Source organism: Orbicella faveolata, unplaced genomic scaffold (genome assembly GCF_042242905.1).
Source record: "Orbicella faveolata isolate gen_17 unplaced genomic scaffold, um_ofav_v1 contig_27, whole genome shotgun sequence".
In the NCBI taxonomy this organism is placed as follows: domain Eukaryota; kingdom Metazoa; phylum Cnidaria; class Anthozoa; order Scleractinia; family Merulinidae; genus Orbicella; species Orbicella faveolata.
Genome location: NW_028301555.1, coordinates 154,167 through 175,502, shown reverse-complemented (window position 1 = coordinate 175,502; position 21,336 = coordinate 154,167). Strand labels below are relative to the sequence as shown.

Sequence of the window (21,336 nt, the reverse complement as noted above, 5' to 3'; positions counted from 1 at the left end):
GTTACAAGAATTATGAACCTGCCTTGTTTAACAGGTGTTTAACATTGCTCCTTGAGTGGAACTTAACGGTCATACTTCCGACAACCTGTCGCAATAAATCCAGGTTTGTAAATAAAATAAAACAAAATATACCTCTTCGTTGTCCAAGGAATATCTCGCAAGGATGGGTTACGAGCACCGTTGGCTAAAAATACTGTTCCCGATTTGGACTAGTTAGTTGGCCATAAAGAGTGATCGATTCTCTACATCTTCTTCGCGACAGAGACGGAAAGCGAGAGGGAAAGAGAAAAGAAACAAATAGAGAAAAATAGATGACAACTGAGTGAAAAAGTTTCAAAATATGTTTAGTTTTTAAATACGTTTATGTTAACAACTGTGTTAGGAAAATAAGGGCGCAATTAATAGCAAAATATTGCCGATCGCTAGTTTTTGGTACACGACTGTATAATATATATATTTTTTATTTTCCACTGACAACTTGTTCCTAAATTTTAAGTTCGAAGAGCAGTTTCTCGCAAACTTTTCTGTATTCTTGCGATATTAGCGTCAAGATTCGCTAAGTCTCTTCTGAAATCTTCCTCTTCACCTGACGAAAGTGATGATAAATCGCCGCCATTTTGCTCCTCCTCCAAATCTACCACTGTCAAACCAGCTTCGTGTTCCTCTATCCCATCTGCATGCGCAGAGGGTCCGTACGCCGCGTCCGCGAAGCGTAAATGTTTTTTGTTTTGTAATGAGGGACTTTTCCTAGGAGTCTTCCGAGCTGTTTCGGTTTGACCGTCCATGCGATTGAGAGAAGATGGATTCTCGTGACTTACTAATGTTCTGTTGGGAAGACTTGGAGAAACCGTGTTTCCGTTATTACGTCTTGCCAGCTGCAAAACTTGAGGGGAGAGGCCTGGGGTAATTGTTTGTCCTCTGAAAGAACAAAAGAGAGGTTCAAGACAAACCAAATACTACGTGCATCATTTTCAAGGGAGGCACATCCCGACATCAATTACTATACGTTTTCTTCGGTCGAAGAAGTCATAGACATCACGGTTTCTAGGAATATTTAAAAACCGGGAAAGCTTACATAAATAAAGACTACGCCGAATAATACAAAATTTCTTTTTTTTGTTTTGTTTTGTTTTACTATGAACTAGAGTTTTTGAGATAGCAGTCAAAACAGACGAAGATGCCATTCCCAATTTCTCTTCCATGATCAATTCTCCTTGAAGAGTTCTTTCTTTCGATGCAAGGCAGGGCGGTTACCATTGCTGCGAGCACGAGGAGCCGAGGGGTCTGATTTGACCGCATTCCAGCTAAATTCACCGTGCTATAAGAGTGCGAAATCGATCTTGTTGATTCAAATTACTGTACGTTATCAAACTAAGTGTCATGTGATCGTCGGTTGAAATTCTATCAACATTTGATGAGCCGAAAATGGTCGTCGCCCTTCCGGCGGAAACCTTCGCTTTCCGAATTTAGGGACTGCCAAGTGTCCACCTTAAAAAAGTTACTAGTCATTACTGAGCGATATGCCCAGAATCTTTGCTATGTGCAGCTTTCTTCTTGCGGATAGAAGATCGCATGACTCTTCATCAAGATTGATTTGCGCTACATTTGTACGACAAAATTAGAGGGAAATACTGTCAAATACGACTCCTCTGCTCCCTATGCTGCGTAAAGTAATACGACTCTCAGAAAAAATTGAGGGAGAAAATAAAATGAGTTGTACTTACATTGTTTTCACATCACTCCTAAGCAGCTTATCCAGAGCCTCAAATGCACTCGCTTTATCCAACATTCCGCCCGGCTTTAACACACCGTTTGGCTGAAACTGCTGTATGTCCGACAACAAGCGAGTAAGAGACTGTTGAAGGCCCCTGCCCAGGACAAAAAGTGACGAGTACATAACGTGTCCCATGACAAAAAAACGGTACAAGAGAAGCGTTGGGTCCCATCCACACTACGCCGGAGAAATTTGAAAACGCAACAATCACCCGTCATTTTGGATTTGTGTTTGAGGAAAACTTGGATAGGAAAATCACCCGAATATCGCGATATCATCGTTGTCAAAAAGTTTTCCGTCCACACTACATAGCAAATCCGGGGTTTTCAAATTCTTCAGGTTTGAAGAACGTTTTCGAAAAGTTCCGTTCTCTTGACGGATTAGCATGGACGGTAGTCCTAACCGTAGAAATAAAGCTGTGCTTTCAAATTTTTTCCGGCGTAGCGTAGACAGGGCGTTAGAAGATCCAACCAACCTTGTGAGTTCCTTTAGTCTGTCAATTTCCGCGTCTTTTTGCTTCAACGAAAGATTGAGAATGTTGACCTCTTTCTTGTCTGCTTCCGTGGAAAGATGAACAGCTTCAAGGTCCGCTTTAAGCTTCTTATTTTCTGTAAAGAAAATTCACACGTTTTTCGAACGCTTTCTGATTCAGGAAAAGGTATTCCAGCAGTATTATACTCCTCATTAAATCAGTCGCCAACTGAAGTGTTGCAAGTTTTCACAGCCGAAAACGGTTGGCAATTCACCTTTTCGGCGTTAAATTTCACGTGTAGTTTCACGTGACTTATGATGTAAACAAACTGGGAAAGTTCGGACATTCTAGTCAAGCACGCATTACACGTGTACGAAGTTTTCAACTTCGCCAACGTCCTGTCACTACTAATATATATTTCTCTCTGCTTCAAGTCTTTGAACTTAGAATAGTTTCACCTTCAAAATGGCAGAAAAAAAGAATAAAAGCGACTTCAACGCCATGAATGTGGCAAAACTTAAAAGATATTCTTTTGCAGGAACGTGGAGTTTCAGTAAGCGAACATTTGAAAACTTCGCTCGTGGAAATCGCTCCCGCAGTCGAAAGAATGGTTGTGCCAGTGATGATCCAAACTTCGAAAAAGATCAAAGCACTGATGCTGACGAATAAATAATTCATGACGTGCTAATTCCCAAGCCATTTTCCCTGAAGACCTTGAACAACTTCAACTCGTCGCCGCCGTTTGGGTTGTACGACATTTTTAATTATTTGATTTACCACTCAACCGATTACGACAAGCAGGGACTCGCCGCTTACAAGTAATTTGAAGATTATCGCTTACTCGCCGATGGTTACGTGGAATCTTTACTAACTGCTCAGTTGAATCAAGAGGGTGTTCATGTATATGTAGCCAAAGTGCGACCTTTGAAGTTTCATGAAAATCAAAACGGATGAAGGACGGGGTGGTCATGAAGGAAATGAGCACTACAATCTCTGGTTTATTCCCGAGGGTAGAGGTACAAACCAAGGCAGCATTCTTCAGGCACGATGCAAGTGTAAAGGTGATAAGATGGGGGATGCAAGCACGTTGCGGCCGCCATGTACTTTTTCATCAGTCTTTTTGTTGATTTGAGACTCGATCGGTTCAGGAAACTCGTCGGATCGCTCTTCCGGTTCGAATTTCTCGGGGGCACGCAACGACCGTTTTCTCTCAAATGCTTTTTAATGCTGTTTTAGGCTATCTGGAGTACTTTTAAAGCTCTGTAGGTTAATTTTAGATTGCGCCAAAAAAATTTTATCTGTTCGGTGATTCTAGGGGAACTTGAGTATTCTCGAATTTATTAGGGCTTTTTTGTCCATTCCCCCAAAACCTTGGGTCTTATCACCTTTCCGAAACTGATAGTTGACCTATTTTCGGTACCCAAAACGACATTTTTAACAATCCGAAAACAACAGACATTGAATTTCTCAAATCACGAAAGTTCGAGACGACAATTCTCTTCAGAAAATCAGAAGAGATTAAAGGCCCTCCGAACAGATAATTTACCGAAACGATCCGTTGGGTGCCCCTGATTTCTGGATGCTTTCCTCATCGGGCTCTCCTGAACTCGCCACTGGCTCTGAGCTCAGATCTAAAAGAGTCGTGGCGGCGGAACGTTCTTCTTTAGATTTGCCAGCAAGGCGATTAAGCGTCAGTTGGGTTTTAGCCACTGATCGTTCAAGATAAATTTCTTGCTTCTCGCTTTGTCTGCCTCCCGTTCACAAGATGCCTTTCGTTTACGATTCAGTCACGACACCTAGGCACGGTATAAAATATCAATTCAAACGACAAAATGTGTTATAAAAGCACATATTGATAAACGCATCCTTTCTTTACTGGCAACGGCAGATATAGGATCAGGATCCTCTTTTGTTAGACCAGTTCCACCGACAAAATGTAGACTACAAATGTAACTGTCTTTCGTGCACACGAACGAGTCACTGCTGTGACTTGCTTTTAGCCACTTTTTATCTTCTCTCGTTTTGTCTAACTGCGCCAGGAAAATGGAAGAACTTCACTGGATCGCCGTTTGGGTTTCTTTTCCACGATTCAGGGTATCGGGAATCGTTTCTACATGTAACAAAAGCACATCTTTTAGTCGTGACCATTCTGTTAGAACACTACATGTCGAACTCGTGTGGTTGACTAGAATGTCCTAACTTTCCCGGTTTGTTTACATCATAAGCCACGTGACACTACACGTGAAATCTAACGCCGAAAAGGTGAATTGTATAAACAACTAATTGTCTCTGGGACTGAACTTCATAATTTCCTCACTTATAGACCCTCGGCTACTCTCAGAACATATACACAACATATAAGAAGGTTTCTCCATCGTATCCGGTTTTGGGCCAAGTTCAATACACTTGCTAGTTCTTCTCTACTACTCCCTCGGTCTTGCCCTTGGCATTGAATCCAAGGATTCCACAAGCTTGAGGACCAAAATGTTTCTCCGTCAACTCAAAATTAGTCTCCTCCGCAGCCGTTATTAGGGTCGTCACGCAACGCTTCTCCCCCACTAACTCTAAATAAAGGGAAACAAATGGGGTTCGGATTTAAGCAGCCGTTAGTGGGGGAGAAGCGTTGCGTCACGACCCTAATAACGGCTGCGGAGGAGACTAACTCAAAAGCTGCCCAAACAGTTTTCCATTCGACTTGTTAGAAAGCACTAGCAAATGGCTTTCTCCGAGATGTTCTTTAAAACAGCTGCTTGGATGAGGCACAATGCTTTCGGAGCCTTCTGTTTTCCAGATGGCCCAAGTTCACTTAGGCTCAAGTCAAGACACTGAAAGCAACCCTGCCCAGCCAAGACAGATCGTTTACGTAACACAGTGGGGTACCCTCTACACCCCCGACCCCAAGGGCTGCGCGTTATCCCAAAATATACTTACCGACAGTCAATTTAGAAGTGTCTTGTTGCCATTCTCGTTTTACCCGCAGATGGTCTTGCTCCTACAAGGCACAAATCAACACTTTTCCATGCGATAAAGTGGCTTCCACTTGAGTGTCGAAAAGTAATTGGTTTTGCATTACAACGCACACGATTGGTTAAAAAAAACTCACGTCAATTTTTGACACAATCAGAAAACCAAAACCAATCGCAACTTGCTCCCACGCGTTTTTCTACGTCAGAAAACGTGTATTTTCTTTGAGTTTTGATTCGTTCTTTCGTTGATTGGTTCGTCTGTGTCTTTTGTGATTGGCCAGCGAGATTACTTTGGTTTTTGGTTTTACGACACTCAAATGACAATCACTCTGTTTTTTACAACAATAAACTGATGCTCTCTTTCCCTGCTTGGTTTGGGCTGTATGAGTTTTACCTGTTTTATCTCTCTGATGTTGAAGATCACAACTAGCAAACGGGAGCGCAAAAATCTTCACAGTTATGATTCAGACAAGATTTTGTTTTGACATCACGCTAGAGTTTCCATCCACACGAAGAGGAAACTCTGTTTGGAAAGCGTTTACCAAAAGACGGGTCTTAAAAATTTAATACAGGGAATCACACTTTTTTATCGATTACCCAGGCTCAGAAGCCTTAGACCTGAGAACAGAAAACCACTTTACTATGAAAGCTGATGTGTGTTATAACGTGTGGCCGAATGTAGTCATTGTTTTGCCACCGTTGTCTGATTAAAGAAAAAAGGAATAGTACCTTGTTTGACAGAATCAGTGAAAACTTCTTCCTCTCATCTTGCAGTTCAGTGAGATTCTATAAAATCAAAGAGATGAACACGTCTTATAGGCTTTCTCTGAAGAAACAAAAAACTCACAAATGAAAAAGCTTTAATCGCTTATTTCGGAGTTGCCTTAAAAGGCGAGGCCTGGTGCACAACCATTCATATGAAAATGAAATTACTTTTCATATGAATGAGATCTCATTTTCATATGAAAGGATGGGCACCTAAACTCGTTTTGAGAACGAGACTAAAGGTAATATGGCTGCTCAGTAACTTTCCATCGGTCCAGATTTTCACTACAAAACATCTTATGTTTGCAGGTAAAACGGGAGACGTCTCATGCTTTGCCGTATGTGTAGCCTCCAACCTCTCTCCTCCGCAGAGGGTCTTAAGGGAGGAGGAAATGGACATGGGAGTGAGAGGACGCCGGGGTTCGGGAGACGCCCAGAAGGGCCCCAGAAAGGCTCTTTCTTTTCCCTTCCCAGTGTTCCCCGCGTACGTTCTTTGTTCCCTGTCCCCAGTCTCCGAACTACCAGCATACACGGTCAGGGCAGAACGAAAGCGGCCTCTGTGGAAGAGAGAGACGCTTTGTCAGCTCGTCACGACATCTTTCCTACCCCACAAGGAGACTTGAATCATGATCATTTGTAAGTAATAATAACGACTGTAAAAAGGCGGTTCATGTTCTAACCTGAGCCAGCTTATCTCGTTCCCTCAGTATCTGCTCCTTGCTGTCTTTTTCTTCTGTCAGTTGCTTTTGCAGGACAGTGTTTACAGACCTACAAGCTGCCACTAATGAAACACAGCAAAGATTACACATGACGGTGAAGAAACCCTTGATTGTGGAAATTAATCACGTACTTTGTTGAGCTCGGTAATTAGTAAAAATAGCATCCAAAGTGTTCTTACCAATCAGCTAAATCACGTTATTTTTCAACCAATCAGATTCGTGTCTTGGCTTACGCGTGTTTCCGCCCTTGCCGCTTGCCGGCAGCATGTTTTCCCGAGTTAGGCTACTTTGACCTTTGATTGGCTCGTTAGAGCGTTATTCACTTAATTGTCGAAAGTAATTTGCACTTGCTTTGGTTTCGCATTTACTACGCTAAGCGATTGGCTTAAAAATTTTGCGTCCCTTTGTCATTCAATGAGAAGTAAAACCAAAACCAATCGTGACTCCCTCGCACACGATTTCCCGCGCTTCGCGTCAGCTACATGTCTTTGCTTGGAGTTTTGATTGGTTCATTAGATTGTCGACGTCTTTTGTGATTGGCTAATGTGATTACGTTTTCCCGCGCTTTGTACCGTCAACCCGTATTTGATTTGAGTTTTGATTGGTTCAATGGATTCCCTGTGTCCTTGTGATTGGCCAACGGATTAGTTTTGGTTTGACACTAAATTGAACTACCCTTTCGGTGAGACATGGTTACTTTTAGATAAAACTTACATTCAAAAGTTAAATCCGTCTTTCTGGGGGATTTGTCGACATGTTTCTTCAAAGATCCTTCTTTGAGCTTTTGATGAGCAATCAGGAGCTTTCTAAAATTTGCAAACAAAAGGAACAGCTGTATCTTTTTTCAAGATGCCAAGTTCTCCTGAGCGTTATAATCTTTCCAGGCCACTCGAGACACTTGGTTCTATATCATTCAAACATTTATTTGAGGCAAAAGCGAAACGAGTATAAAAACGCAAATTCTTAAAACAAGGGACATTACTCGAGTGATATTCTCGTCCTAGCAAGTTTTAGCTGGTGACATTATCAGACAAATCACGCTCCAGAAAGTGTATTTGCTGGTTTATCAAGCAAATAACAGAGCCAAAGTCATCTATTACACGACGAATGAAATTTGAGAACACCAAAGAATTTACAAAGCACCTGAGGCGAGTGCTTCAATCATTTCCCGAGCTTAAGTGTTAGCTTCGTCTTCTCTTTATGCTTAGAATGCTTTATGACAGATTAAACGCGAGTGAAACAAGGAAACAAGGTTTAGAGTTCGATCAATGTTAGTTTCCTTTGATTGTACAAAGCTCTTTTACTAATCATAGCGCGCACAAAAATCAAATTGTATTCTAAAATGATTTCTAAACATACCTTCGTAATTGAGCATTTTCAACCTTGAATGGCTGTACAGCTTGTTCAATATCTTGTGATGCCGAAGCTGTTTTATCTTTCTCCATTAGATATGGAAGTAGCTTAACAGCATCGTCTATCTCATTCAGCAGACGATCTACTTCCAAGTCACCTGTTAACAGAAACAAGTGATTATGGAAAACGTTTTGAAATGGAACTGGCACTGAGATTTTTGTCAAACTTTGCCTATTGACTGTTTATATTGTAGGAACTTAAATTTGGAAATAAGAATGAGGGGTCCCCATGTTCGTTTAGGAGCAGCAGCACCTTGTTTATACCATATAAATCCTTATAATAGCACCATGATTACAGTCACGATTGCTTGCTAAAATCACGTTTCCGACGATTGTTTCTTGCTCAACACTGAGAATTGGCCGATATTTATTTTACATAGAGAAATTTATTACTCAATTCAACACAACAGAAAAAAAATGATAGGTCACCATACTCGTTTTCGAGAAAATGAGGATTTACCTCTGTGGCGAGGTCCAGCCGCTAAGAAAAAGCCGCCATTTTTTAACGTGCGCGCGCTAATCACGCGTGAAATTATGCGCAGTAGGGATGCGCAATGCAATACTGGGGAATGACCTTAATATAAATGAGGGGCGTTTTTAATAAAGCAATCATTCCACCTGAACTTGTTGGATGTGAGATGATTATGGCCAACGCGCCTCGCTGGTTATCTACCATTTCATATCCAACGTGCGCTCGTGGAGTAATTGTTAAGTATACATTTGTCAAATTAAGATCATTCCCCAGCATTGCATTGCGCATCCTTACTGCGCATAATTTTTGGCATCATTAGCGCGCGTTCGTGTACGCGCACATTGAAAACATGGTGGATTTGCCTTGATATTGAGTTGTCAGTTGAAAAATCGCTATAGCTACCTAACGAGCTCGGGCACCCCATATTTTTTTCCAGTCATTTTAGTCAACTAATCATTAGCTTTGCGTGAGAAAAGACTGATCTGATTTCTATGTTGAAAATTGAATAAATAAGGAAAATAGCAGCTGCACTGTAGTCTTTTCTATTTTGCAGTTTGATAGCCGAGGCAAGCAATTTGGTTCCAATATTTCAACAAGGATTCAGCTGTCTATCAAAATCAAACTTAAAAAGCTTATTTGTGTCCGACACAAGTATTGACTGTAGTCTGAGGCGTGTTTTCGTGAGTCTGGGCTCATAAAGAGTTTACAATAACTTGCAATGCGTTCTTGTAGTAAGCATTAAATAACGCTAAAACGGGACATTTTTAATGCCTCGCTGCTCCTTAACGAGCACGGGCCTCCCTTTTTATTTTATAATTAAAGTTCTCATATGATAAATATTCCTTGAACAAAGTTTGAACAAAAATCTACGTGCAACGGTTTTATTTCAGGGGAATTACCTTGAGCTATATCTGCTGGAAGGAAACTTCTGGCATACTTCAAACTTTTTAAGCAATTTGCCTCGTCGTATAATGTGCTGTAACTTGAGTATAGCCTGTTCCAGGCATTCGGTTGGTTGGAAGCAGTGGAAAAAGGCCATCCTCTATGACTCTGTTTTATTTTTTTTTCCTCTAGCCATTCGTTTGCTTTTTCTCCCCAACCAAGGTTACCTTGAGTATATCAGTGGCTTGTCGAGTGAATACCTTTACTTGCATTACTTGTTCAGTGCACTAGTGTACCGATGCTTTGGGCACCAGTGCACTTGGACAGTGCTTACCTGCGCGCAAACGTCTTGTATTACCTACGCTTCAGACAGAAGAGCGAAGGAAGATTGCAACTATCCACTGACCTGTACTTCCGAGGAGTGCCCTGAGCTCGTCCACCAGGTACTGAATCATACGAGCCTGGTTTGCAGCAGATGACGGGTGCAGTAGATCCCTAGACCTCGCAGGAGAAGAGCTTGGCCGACCAGAAGGTGATGATGGTGAGCTCAGATGCCTGGTTCTGGTACCCTCAGATGGCCCTTCATTGGGTGAATTGGAGAGATGTTCTAGCCGACCGCCATTTACCAATGGCTCTCCATTGACGAAAGATGAAACTGTCTCAGTAGGTGACACAATTCTGACCCGCTTTTTGGACTCTGAAGTGTCAATTTCCCCTGTTACAGAATCATCAACGGTATGTTTCACATTTTCCTCATCATGTCCTCTTAAGAAATCCGAAGCACCCATAGACTGAGAGTCATCAAGACCATGATCAACAGAAGCATCACTCGGTAACGCTTCTGTCGCAGGAAAACCTGAATAATCCAGACTGCGTCTTGCTGAAGTTCTTTTTGAGCTTGGATTTGCAAGCAGCTCATTTCCAGAGCTCCTTACTGACTGCTCTGTTGAACCTCGTGATGCAGCAGGCCTTTGTACAGTTTGTTTTTGATGGTGACTCTCAAGTTCTTGCATCATAGAGCTTTGAAGTTTGATCTTCTGTTCGGCATGGTGGGTGGGATCTTGTTGTCTCTGAGATGATATTGAAAAACAGGGGGTTGATAAAAAAGAGGAGGCGGAGAGGCCCAGTGGTTTTGGTTCAAATCCTCCTCCCTACCACTATCTGGATTTGTTCTTGGTATTTCCGAGTCAAGTCCCCGACCACGTCATGTAAATACATGTAGCTAATTGGTCAGCCTCCCACCAGTAGGGATTCTTAATACTTTTTATTTTATTTGCATTTTTCTTTTTAATTTACTGATTTACAGTGTCCCCAAGTAGCACAACAGCGCCATGTTACACGGACCGCTCCACTGAATCAATTGCGCGATGAGCGTCGCTCGACACGCTGTCAAACTTCAACTCGATGCATGGCGAAATTTTGCGTACTTCCTGGCGAACTAACGTTATGGATCGCGAACATTCGTTGACGTACTGAAAATCCGAGGAAATTTCCCCTTTTGTCCAAGCGAATTATCGCTCGAAAAGCATCGGATTTCCACTAGAATTTTCGCGCGAATTTTCGAAGAACTTTCGCGAGGACAAGAACGAAATTCGCGCATTTCACTTGCATTACTTTTGCACAGTACTGTACAATTGACACTTACATAAAGTTAGTTATTTACTCATTTTTAAACCCTACCAACCTTGGCACTTAAGACGTTTTTGGTAACACACCTGGAGCAGATCATAACGTTGCTTGAGTTGAGTCAGTTCATGTTGAAGTGCTGCTTCTCTTCTCTGCAGCTGCTGATGTCGCTGTCGTTCTTCTGCAGTCAGCACTGGTGTGGAGGATACAAGACGATCATTGTATGCTGTTGATGTTGCTGGATTTTCTTCACGTGGTTTTAACGGTGATGGGCTGACTAGATCAAGTTTCAATCAAACATGACTTTAGAATAAGTAACAAACTCGATAACGTTCAACTTTATACTATCTCCAAGACGTGCAAGGTGGAAAGGTTTCTTCGAGAAATGACATCAAAAAAGGTAGAAAAACTGAGGTGTTCTCGAAGCATTGATTGACTTTTTCTTCAGAGAGTACACATGTACGTGTAGCAGTTTATGCTTGATTTCTTTCTCAAGTTCAGTCTTTGTTCACGAGAGTGTGTTTTGTGAGGAGTGAATTCTCCTTTCCCGAGCGTGGTTGGTAATCAAGCAGGGTTCGTACTCTTTTAATCTTTCAAAATTCCATGACTTTCCATGACCTTTTCCATGACTTTTTTGAGTTTTCCATGACCAAAGTTAAGTAGCTATTCTCACAGTAGTATCAAAACAATCACTTATTTGACGTATTTTCCAGTATTATAATGAACAAAATGCGTACTTGTGTCTATTTGTACTGAAATTAAAGCCTGTTTCAGACTCATCTGTTGTTTCTTTCGATTTTTTGTCTTTTTCCCTTTTTTATTCTCAGAAAGCATATTGCTTTTCCATGACCCGCACTTAAATCCCATGACTTTCCTTAAATAATAACTTCCATGACCTGTGCGAACCCTATCAAGCCTATTGATAATTACTGGATTCACCGTAAAATCGATATTGAACCAGGGGCCCGTTTCTGTTAGCTTTTACTCCAGAAGACTCAAAGCGTAAAAAAATAATAGTAAATTAAGAAAAATGCCCAGCTCAACAGATGACCCAACAAAAGTCATTCAAGACCATCAATTTGGTTATGTCTCGCAGATCCCTAACAGTAAAAACTTGTTATACAATAATTATATTTTTTGTACTGCACCTCTGTCATCAGCCTTGGCTGTAGGAATCACAACCTTACGACTCGATGCTTTTGCTCGTTGTGTGTCAACCCTGCCTGGTTTAACTAACAGATGCATGGTTGGACCTGCTCTTTTCATTGCTGACTTGGATGTTTTCCCCACAGCTGTGACCTTAGGCTGTGTTGTGCTGTCTGCAAGACAATAACACTTAGTCAGTGTGTGTGACTAATGTGATCCGCTCAGCGACTTAGGAAACAGAGATCAAAAAACTACATGTATTATCTGTCGTAGAAGCATGCCTTAAAGGTGAGGTTACATGTAAGTCTGCTTTTAGCCAAGCAGTCCATGCAGCCCAAACTTCTCTCGGTTCCGCACAACAAGGTGCCTAGAAGTATTTCTACTTCCAGGCCCTGAATGAAATGCTAGAAAATTCCACAAAAAAGCTGTGCACAAGTCGATTTAATTTTGTAGTATTGTCATTGCTTTGATCTCCCACATCCTGATCGAAGGAGCCTGTTTCACTGACAAGTCACTCACAAAATTAAATTTAAAAAAATGGAGAATTTGATGACTGCACTAAGGAGGTTTCTGGCAGATTTACAAGCTGAAGATTTATAACAGTGACACAGAGGAATAGTGCTAACAAGACCATAAAGACTGCTCAATTTGAAGGACAGAAACTGAATAATATTACCGATGAGTCTATGACTCAGAACATTTAACAACCAGTGGTATAATATTTCATGTCAACTGGAGTCACATGACTTGTTTAATTTTCAAGCTACATGTGTTTTTTGCAAATTTTAATTTATGTGCTATTTTCCAAAACATGAAAATCATGAACTTTAGTAAGCACTTAAAGTATTAATAATAAGACAGTCAAATTCATGACTCCACTGAAAAACAAAACCACAGCAGATTAGTTTAAATTTAGCCTGAGGAAGAAAAAAAACATTCGTCTCAAGCCCATTTAATTGGACCTTCACCATAGAGATACATGTATGTATGAACCTGATAATGACATTCTATTTCAGATCTACAACCAGGGCAGTTATTAAGTTTTGAGTCACTTGTACCCTGGCTCTCCACACCTGTAGCAAATGTGTTACTTTGTGGGTGAATTCTATCAACAACAGGTAATTTCACCCATACATGTTGCATGAAAGGAAAATGAAGCATTCACAACTGTAACAGGTGTTATGGGTTATGGCTGCCCTTGATGACAGCCCAGATAACAGCTGTATGTACAAACTCTGATTGGTTGTCGGAAGGGTGTACAATTGCGTAGCCTGATATTAAAATAACTACATGTAAGATTCTAATTACAGCTGCAGCTTAAATATGTTTCACTTTGGGGCTGACCAAAACAGCAACAATGATCTGTTTTCTTAGTTATACAGCAAGTCAGTAATGCTAATAATACTGAACAGGAGTTGTCTTTACTTCCTAGCTAAAAGAATCTTGATACCAAACTTGTACAGGGAAAAGAACATTGTGTGCTGGGTCCAACAAGAGCCCAAAAGTCATCCTCATTACCCCCAAAAATATTTCTTACTTGTCATGAGCAATTCAAATTTGCTCAACAATTTTCCCCACTTCACTTAACTGTCATGCAAGTAAAGCACAGAATTCACTAGCTCAGCTGACAAAACCTACAAATCCCAGCTTACCAGACATGACTATCTTTGCACTTCAAAGAAATGATATTAAGTGTAGTAAAGTCTACGAAAGTGTGACGAAGCATGACATATAATTTTAGAACAACATTGATTACACAATAATAACCGGTAATATGATCTTTGTATGATCCTTTGTTTAAGTAACCGTGAAACTATTTGAGTACGTGTCGCAGAATATAGTTCGTGTTTTCCGTCTTTAAACATGTAGGAAGGCTAGTTCCTTCTAGCAACAAGTTTTAGCATAGGATTCTGCTCGCTTAAACACCTAGTTCCGCAGGATTTACGTAAGTAATCACTCGTATCTGTGAAATTGTGGTTATGTTGTAATTAAGTTGTTTATCCCAAGTTATCTCAAAGGAAACTCCTTGTATCTTCTGTATTTTCTATCATGTATTAGTTAGCTACCATCATGTATATAAGAACGTTGATTCAAGCAATAAAGTAGATTCAGTTGATTGTACAGCAGTTGAGTGTGTTCCACTCCGCGAGTGTGCTCCAATAAGCCAAGAGCAAGCCCAAGCATCGCAACAGTTCGACTCTAATCAACCCTCGGCCATGTTTTTCACTACATATTAAGTATAATTGGACAAGAGCCATCAAAGATGCCAGACAAAACACACACACACAAAAAAAAGAACTGATAAAGAGAACTTGCCTTCATCCTCATTGTCAAGTATATTTGACAGCAATGCTGCACACCTGTTTAAGCCTCGATTAACTGCAGAAGCCTGTTAAATAAATTCAAAAACCCTGTATCAGAATTTCAGTAATTGAACTGGGTGTAGCTAGTACTGGTAAAGCACCTGTCAGAGAGGAAGACTGACTCACAACAAATTCCCCTGGAGGATCAATTTTTGAAAACTGCCAAGTTGAACATACCGGTAATAGTTGGTGACTCACAACAGAACATCCACCAGACCATAGCACCAGCATGTGCTGGGTTTTATTGAAAGCACTAGGATTTATACATGTACATGCAGGCTTTTTAGCACCAAAATTTAATGGCTTTGTTTGGACTAATACAGAGGTTTCCACTTTCTTAAACTCTCAGCCTTTCAAACATCCCATGAACTTGAACCAAAAGTCGTTTCCACTATAATTTTATGGCCCATTTTCTTGAAATACCCGATTTTTCAATCCAATAGTTTTGTTTTCCCTGAAGGTACATCTAAAACATTTGGAATACAGTGTAGTTTCAGTTACAATTGCTGAGCAGTAAATATGCACTTATCTGGTTTAATTTATGTTTGACAGACACTTAGCCTAGCTTGCATACCTGGTCTTCAGAGTCTGATGTGTAGAGACTGTAACCAGGTTTAGATTCTCTGACAGCTGTCTTCTGGTGTCCTTTCTGGACTCTTAAAAGTTGGATATAACAGTACAGTTACACAGTACCTGATCACAGAATTGAACAGATCTCAATTATTTTACATATGGCTGTACTATTATAACGGTAAAGCTGTTTCGAGGAAGGATGTCCAAAGCATATGGGACAATGCTGAAAGGTACATTCTAGTCTTAACGATAAAAGAAATACATGTAAAACAATATTAAATATAGATTTAGCTGAACTCCTGATTACAATAAGTCAACCTGGCTTAAGCCTGAGATCCAAGTGAAAACATGTACCTGGACAGCAGTCAACTTAAAAAAAACATGATTGTGACCCTGATGAGCTCTAAGCTTGAGCCCGCCATTTTGTCATGTGATACTATTCAGCAGATATCCTATTTTGACAGATGTCAATTGACCATAGCATGGATGTCCAATATCAAAGATCAAGGCTGCATTTGTTGGTCACTCAGTTATAAGTTTGTGCTTCTATATGCCATTTTGTTTGGTAGAGTGTGACATTTCACTTGGTTTTACATGACTGGGCATATACAGATGGACCAACAAATACGTCACAACCAAATCTTATTAGCTCGATGGGTAACCAAATTTTCTAAGCAATGGGGCTGCAGAAGCTCTGCTATCAGAACACACCCTTTATTAAGATAAGAACATGTGTGCTAAAATTGTACTTCTATTAAACAATTAGCATAAATCTACTAGCGTTCTATCATGAATGCCATTCTCTGATTGGCTACGCTACTCACTATACGTATCTATTCTGTGATAGATAGTGAGTAGCGTAGCAGTGTGCCCTTGTTAACAAAATGACGGCCGCTTCTTGACATTTTCTAAGTGTCTGTGCTGGGGATTTCGATAAAGTTTTGCACGACTAGTAGATTTATACTAAAACAATATTATTAGATTACATGCAAAAAAGTAAGTTTTTTCATTCGCCCAAAGGCAAAAGTTGGTCGCCTGTGGCACCTGGACATTTCTTGAGCAGGCAGGGTTGATGAATTCCACCTGCGCTTGGGTTTTCACATTGCTTGGGATGCTGCAAATGTTCTTATACCTACATGAGATGCTTTGGCAGTATATCAGGTGAGTTGATCAAGCCATGGTTTGTATTTTGGCGAGATGTAATCGAGCAAAAATGCTCTTGAAGAGACCCAAACGAGCCTAATATATGTTGCCAAAGCCTACCGAAAGAGATAGGATTAGGTTTTAACCATTCCCAAATTTTTTCTAGAGGATACCCCGTACCAGGACAGTAGACATGACTTCTGATTGGTTAACTGCAAATTTACTATGGTAAATAAAAACTATAGGGGATAATATAAGTTTAATGGTACATAAACTGTACATGTAGCTGTTATCTGAATAATCAATGTCACAAGTCATCGATTATTTTGCAGCCAATAAAAATTGGGTTATATTGAAGCCTAAATGGAAGCTTTATTGCAAGAGGCCAGGAAAACAATTATAAGCTTGAAAGAGTAAGTTACTGGCTATATAATTGACATGACAAAGCAAAGACTTTACTACCTTTTAAACGCCGGTGGCTTAGATTTTGAAGGGAGGCCTCGAGCTACCAAGGATGCCTTGGACGCCTGAAATAAAACAGTGCATTGAGGATTTGAAATAATAAGACTGTGCAAATAAGCTGAAGAACAACATGGCATTGAGCTTATTGTTAGCTTTTGTTTAAACACGCTGATGACTCTCCGACACTTAAATTGGATTAAATCAGATTACCTTTCCTTGCACTCTACTTTTCATTCCCTTCTCTTTGAAATACAAGAGTTTCTTCTCCGTTGGTTTATCGGCGGTTTTTTGCCGCCGTCAACCGCCATTTTGAATTATTTTCCGTGTGTAATGATCCGCTGAGTGGTCAAATGAGCCCGCGCTCTATCCAAGGACAAAATGGCGGACGATCACATCACGCTCGACTCGGTGTTATTGAAAATTTCGTAAGTTGAATTACTTTTCTTGTCCCGGTTTCTCTATATAATGGTTAGTGCTGACTTTTTTAAGAAAGCAGCAATATGTGGAGCTGCTGTTTCTGTGATTGGAGCGGCATTCTTTCATCATAGAATACAAGGTGAGCAACGGTCCGGCAATCTTGTCAACACCACGTGGCTGTGGGCAGTGACAGAGAAAAGACTGGCAAGAACGGTTTCCTGCCAGGTTGAAAAATGCGGGCAAACCACAAAGTTTCCGTTAATGAATTAGTTAGTTGAAATCGTTCTTGCTACTATTTGTTCTGTCACTTTCAGACGCCTATCTTTCCAGCTTCTGTATATTGACCATGCACTCAAGACTCTGACTTTCATTAAATGATCAAATACAACTTGTTATTTAAATGAAAATCAGAATTTTGAGTGAATGACCGATATAGGAAGCTGGAAAGATGAGTGTGTGACAAGTGAGTCCCCCCCCCCCCCCAACAATAGCCTGCATTATACATGGGAGTGGGGGGTGGGGGGGTAGAACACTGATGGAAGGAGGGGAGACTGGAGCCAGTCATACAGAGAAGTGTGCACAAGTTTTTGATTGGTAAATGTATTAACAATAATTGACAGCTTAAGAAATCAGATTACATAGAAAATGGTGGGAGTTATATGAAAAGCCCTGTTCTCATAGCACACATTCCTTCCCCTTCTCCCTTGCATCTGTAGTCTGCCTTGAGTGCTGTAGCTCTTCCCTGTTTATGCGTGGAATGTAGGCTAGTAGTGCAATGACTTCAACTGGGGTCACCTGGCAGAGTTTTCAAGTCTGTAGCATTAACCTTCAGGTCTAAGGTCTTTCTACTTCTTTCTGGTTGGGATGCTTAACTAGTCCATTGCATGGTTACCCACCCATTTGTAATTTTGGTATAGAAGCATTGTGTGATTAGGAACAAAACACAATCACCGCGTCCAAGGGTTGAGCCAGGGCTGCTTGATCTGCGTGCTATTTTAATACCACAAATAATCTGTTGTTAATTAGATAATATTATTAAAGCAATATTAAAACAGTTGTATGTAGGGTCATGCCAATTTTTTTACCATTTTCGTTTCAGTAAAAATAGCTTCCCAGGACTATTATAAAAAGTCAGTTCAGGCACTGAAAAACCATCAGCTTGCCACAGAAACTATTGGGAAGCCTCTAAGGATTCCTTACATAAATCTTGCAAGGAAAGATATCAAAATTGACCACAAGACTGCGCAGGCAAGTAGAAACTCTTTCAGCGAGTCAAAGTTGCTCCTGAACTATTAATAAATCGAGGATCTTGGTCTCACTCAGGGTGCTTAGGGCAGAATGTCATTATTATTAGCTGTCAAAGTATCATTTAGGGTTCACTCAAAGAGATAACAAATTATTGAAAAACACTCCCATTTCCATGTTTAGGCTCGATCTCTGCCACTCTCTCTAGTCCAGTCCACTAGCATGGGCTCCTTTTCTGAACAGTGGCTGGTAATCTAGTTATATCTTTTAGGGACGTAAAATAAAGCTTGAGCTATACCCAGACTAGTCTCCGTTAAGTGTTTAATTCAAATTTTGCGACAAGCGCCCCCAACCTTTTCAAATGGGAGTGCCCCTCCAAGGAATTATACCCAAAGGCCTTTGATGATGAATGCATCAAAATAGCCTATTCAAGGCTCTTGATAGTGTGAGAAAAGAGGGTGAGCAAGGGAAGAAATGACAGGGTACAGAGGTGAGGAAGAGCAAGGAAGGGTCAACAAAGTCCCCTCGTTTTTCCTCTTGCTTGCCTCTTCTTTTTTTGCTCATCTCCAACTACTGAGAGCCTGGAACAGGCTAGTATCAAGAAGAAATATTTATTACATGGTATATTTCTTTGCAGATAGTTATTCCTGTCAGAGGAAGTAAAACAAAAGGAAATTTATTTTCCTTTGCCACCAGGACAGAAGATAAGGGGTAGGTATAATTATAATGCTAATTTGATAATTATCATTATCAGTATTATAGATCAGAGGGAAGGATTGCTAATCCTGCACACCCATGTTGCTTCTCAGTTGTTGGCTGATCGATCCAGGAAACAAAAATATTTAAATTTCTGATAGTGATGGAAACTAATATGTTTAAGTATTTTCAGATGGTCATTAGAAAGAGTTGAGCTTGATGTGGATCATGGCCGACACAGGATAAAAATTGTGCCAGAAGATTGATTGACTTAAATAATGGGAGAGTCCTGTCCTACAGACCTACAGTTCTGTAGTAAACCCTCACCAGTGGAAGGCAATGAAAAGTAAAAGAATCATCATCAACTGCAAGAATCCATGATTTGATATGGAAATAATAATGTTACAGACATCAAGAACAGTAAATGTCCTTTTATCTTACTAAAATTAATGAAGATCAAGAAATTAAATTAAAGCAAGCATTAGCATGAAGGCAGATGAAGTATGCATTATCACTGCAAGACATCATCTAAATCACCTGATGTGAATAAAATATTCCCAACAAACTTTCAAGAACATGCTCAGTGTACAATTACATCCATTGTTAAACTTAAATTATTTACGTTTAACAATGGAGAATACTTTCAACTGTCATGTTCATTTTGGAATCTTAAATGCGCAAGCATTTTTAAACTTATTTCAGTAAACAAAGACATCAGCTACTGTGTACAAAACACAGAAATAGTACATAACTGTAAAATACTTTCTCTAGTCATAGTGCAGTAGCTGGAAAAACTAACAACATTGCCGTGGTCAGTAAAACTCTCTTTACATACATACATATGTTTATTCCACATCCCCAAGGGTCTTTTCAGTGAAATATGTAACAAACAACACTTACTCGTTTCTTTTATGATTGTAAAGATTATTTAGGAATCTAAATTTTAGTTGTTGTTGTTGTTTGACTTTTGATCCACTGATGATAGTCAACTTGTGAAGTCTGCAAAGTTGTCAATAAGATTTAGATTATCTTACTGTGTTTACTTTGATTGTATATCTTTCCTGTTGCTGTTTAAAATATCAACTTTGTCAAATTCCTATCAAGTATTTCAAACTTCGTTTTAAGAGCAACACATCTTTGTACTGGTGAACTTAAAAGAGATGGAGTCATGTTTCGACCCATCCACGCAATATTCACGTAGTTTTTTTAAAAATTTGTGTTCCTCCTACCTACTCGTTTTAGTTGTCACATTTAAAGATAAACAAAGTATTAGGGAACAGCTAACAAAACAGCCTCACTGCATGAAAGGACTAGAACTATCTGAGTGTGTATGTGTGTGTGTTTTTTTTTTTGGGGGGGGGGGGCAAATAATGATACCACCCCACTATTCCTTTACCCAAAAGCCACCCCCTACACACATAGTTACGACACCTTGTCTGTTAGGTAACAGCTAACAAACAAGCTTCACTGCATGAAAGGACAAGAACTATCTGAGTGTGTGTGTGTTTTTTTTTTGGGGGGGGGGGGGGGCAAATCATGATACCACACCACTATTCCTTCACCCAAAAGCCATTCCCTACCTACATAGTTACTGCGCCTTTCAATAACATGCGGACTCTAAAATTCAAAGTTTAACCGACAATCAAATGTTCTGCGGCTCCTTCCAGCTTCCAACTACTGCTGAGCTTGTGGTAATCAAATCGTTGAGCACATGCAGTTCAGACAATGAAACAAAGCTCGGCAGTAGTTGGAAGCTGGGAGGAGCTGCTGAACATTTGATTGACCGTAGCAAAAAACGGATTTGTCAGTTGAGATTTGAATTTTAGAGTCCACATGTTGAAAGGCAGAGCATTCAACAAAACAATAACTTAAGCACTTATGTTACTACTAAATGTACATGTACGAAATGTATATAACCTGTTACTGCCACTCAAAGATGTTGACAGTAACAAAAAAACAATTATACCACTTCATATCCATGAAACAGCTTTCAGCCCAATGCCTGTGGCTTTATACAAAGCAACAGAAATTCCGTTTTTTAGCAGGCACGTTTTAACAAGTTTTTATGTTGCGTGGGTAAATAAAGGATTGTATTGTATTGATTGTCTTGTAGACATTTTAACTAATGTTCAAAGAACAAATTTTGCTAATCAGCATAATTTGTGAGGAATATATCAGAGTACCTTTTCAAAACATTGTCAAT

The 21,336-nt window shown here is 40.1% G+C and overlaps 2 protein-coding genes and 1 pseudogene across 3 annotated transcripts; 2 read left to right on the top strand and 1 right to left on the bottom strand.

The window, feature by feature from the left end:
- Positions 1–323: 323 nt before the first annotated feature.
- LOC110053095 (uncharacterized) lies at positions 324–17,134 on the bottom strand. The gene is made up of 15 exons (XM_089297233.1): positions 16,986–17,134; positions 16,776–16,840; positions 15,172–15,253; positions 14,551–14,623; positions 12,237–12,407; positions 11,178–11,365; positions 9,869–10,532; positions 8,056–8,206; positions 7,411–7,502; positions 6,658–6,758; positions 5,942–5,998; positions 5,178–5,238; positions 2,250–2,382; positions 1,725–1,868; positions 324–918 (listed from the first exon to the last, which is right to left on the bottom strand). The coding sequence occupies exons 1-15, from the start codon at positions 17,007–17,009 to the stop codon at positions 492–494; spliced, it is 2,433 nt and encodes an 810-aa protein (XP_089153359.1). The 5' UTR covers positions 17,010–17,134; the 3' UTR covers positions 324–491.
- LOC149106993 (uncharacterized) lies at positions 2,581–4,834 on the top strand (annotated as a pseudogene).
- Positions 17,135–17,137: 3 nt separating the features above from the next.
- Positions 17,138–20,166, top strand: LOC110053094 (cytochrome c oxidase assembly factor 1 homolog). Of its 2 annotated transcripts, none has more exons than XM_020759282.2 (4): positions 17,138–17,331; positions 18,292–18,440; positions 19,075–19,148; positions 19,327–20,166. In XM_020759282.2, exons 1-4 carry the CDS (start codon positions 17,241–17,243, stop codon positions 19,397–19,399), a joined length of 387 nt encoding a protein of 128 aa, XP_020614941.1. In that variant the 5' UTR covers positions 17,138–17,240; the 3' UTR covers positions 19,400–20,166. The 2 variants fall into 2 exon arrangements, with proteins under 2 accessions (XP_020614941.1, XP_020614940.1); XM_020759281.2 differs by having other exon boundaries at positions 19,318–20,166.
- Positions 20,167–21,336: the final 1,170 nt, after the last annotated feature.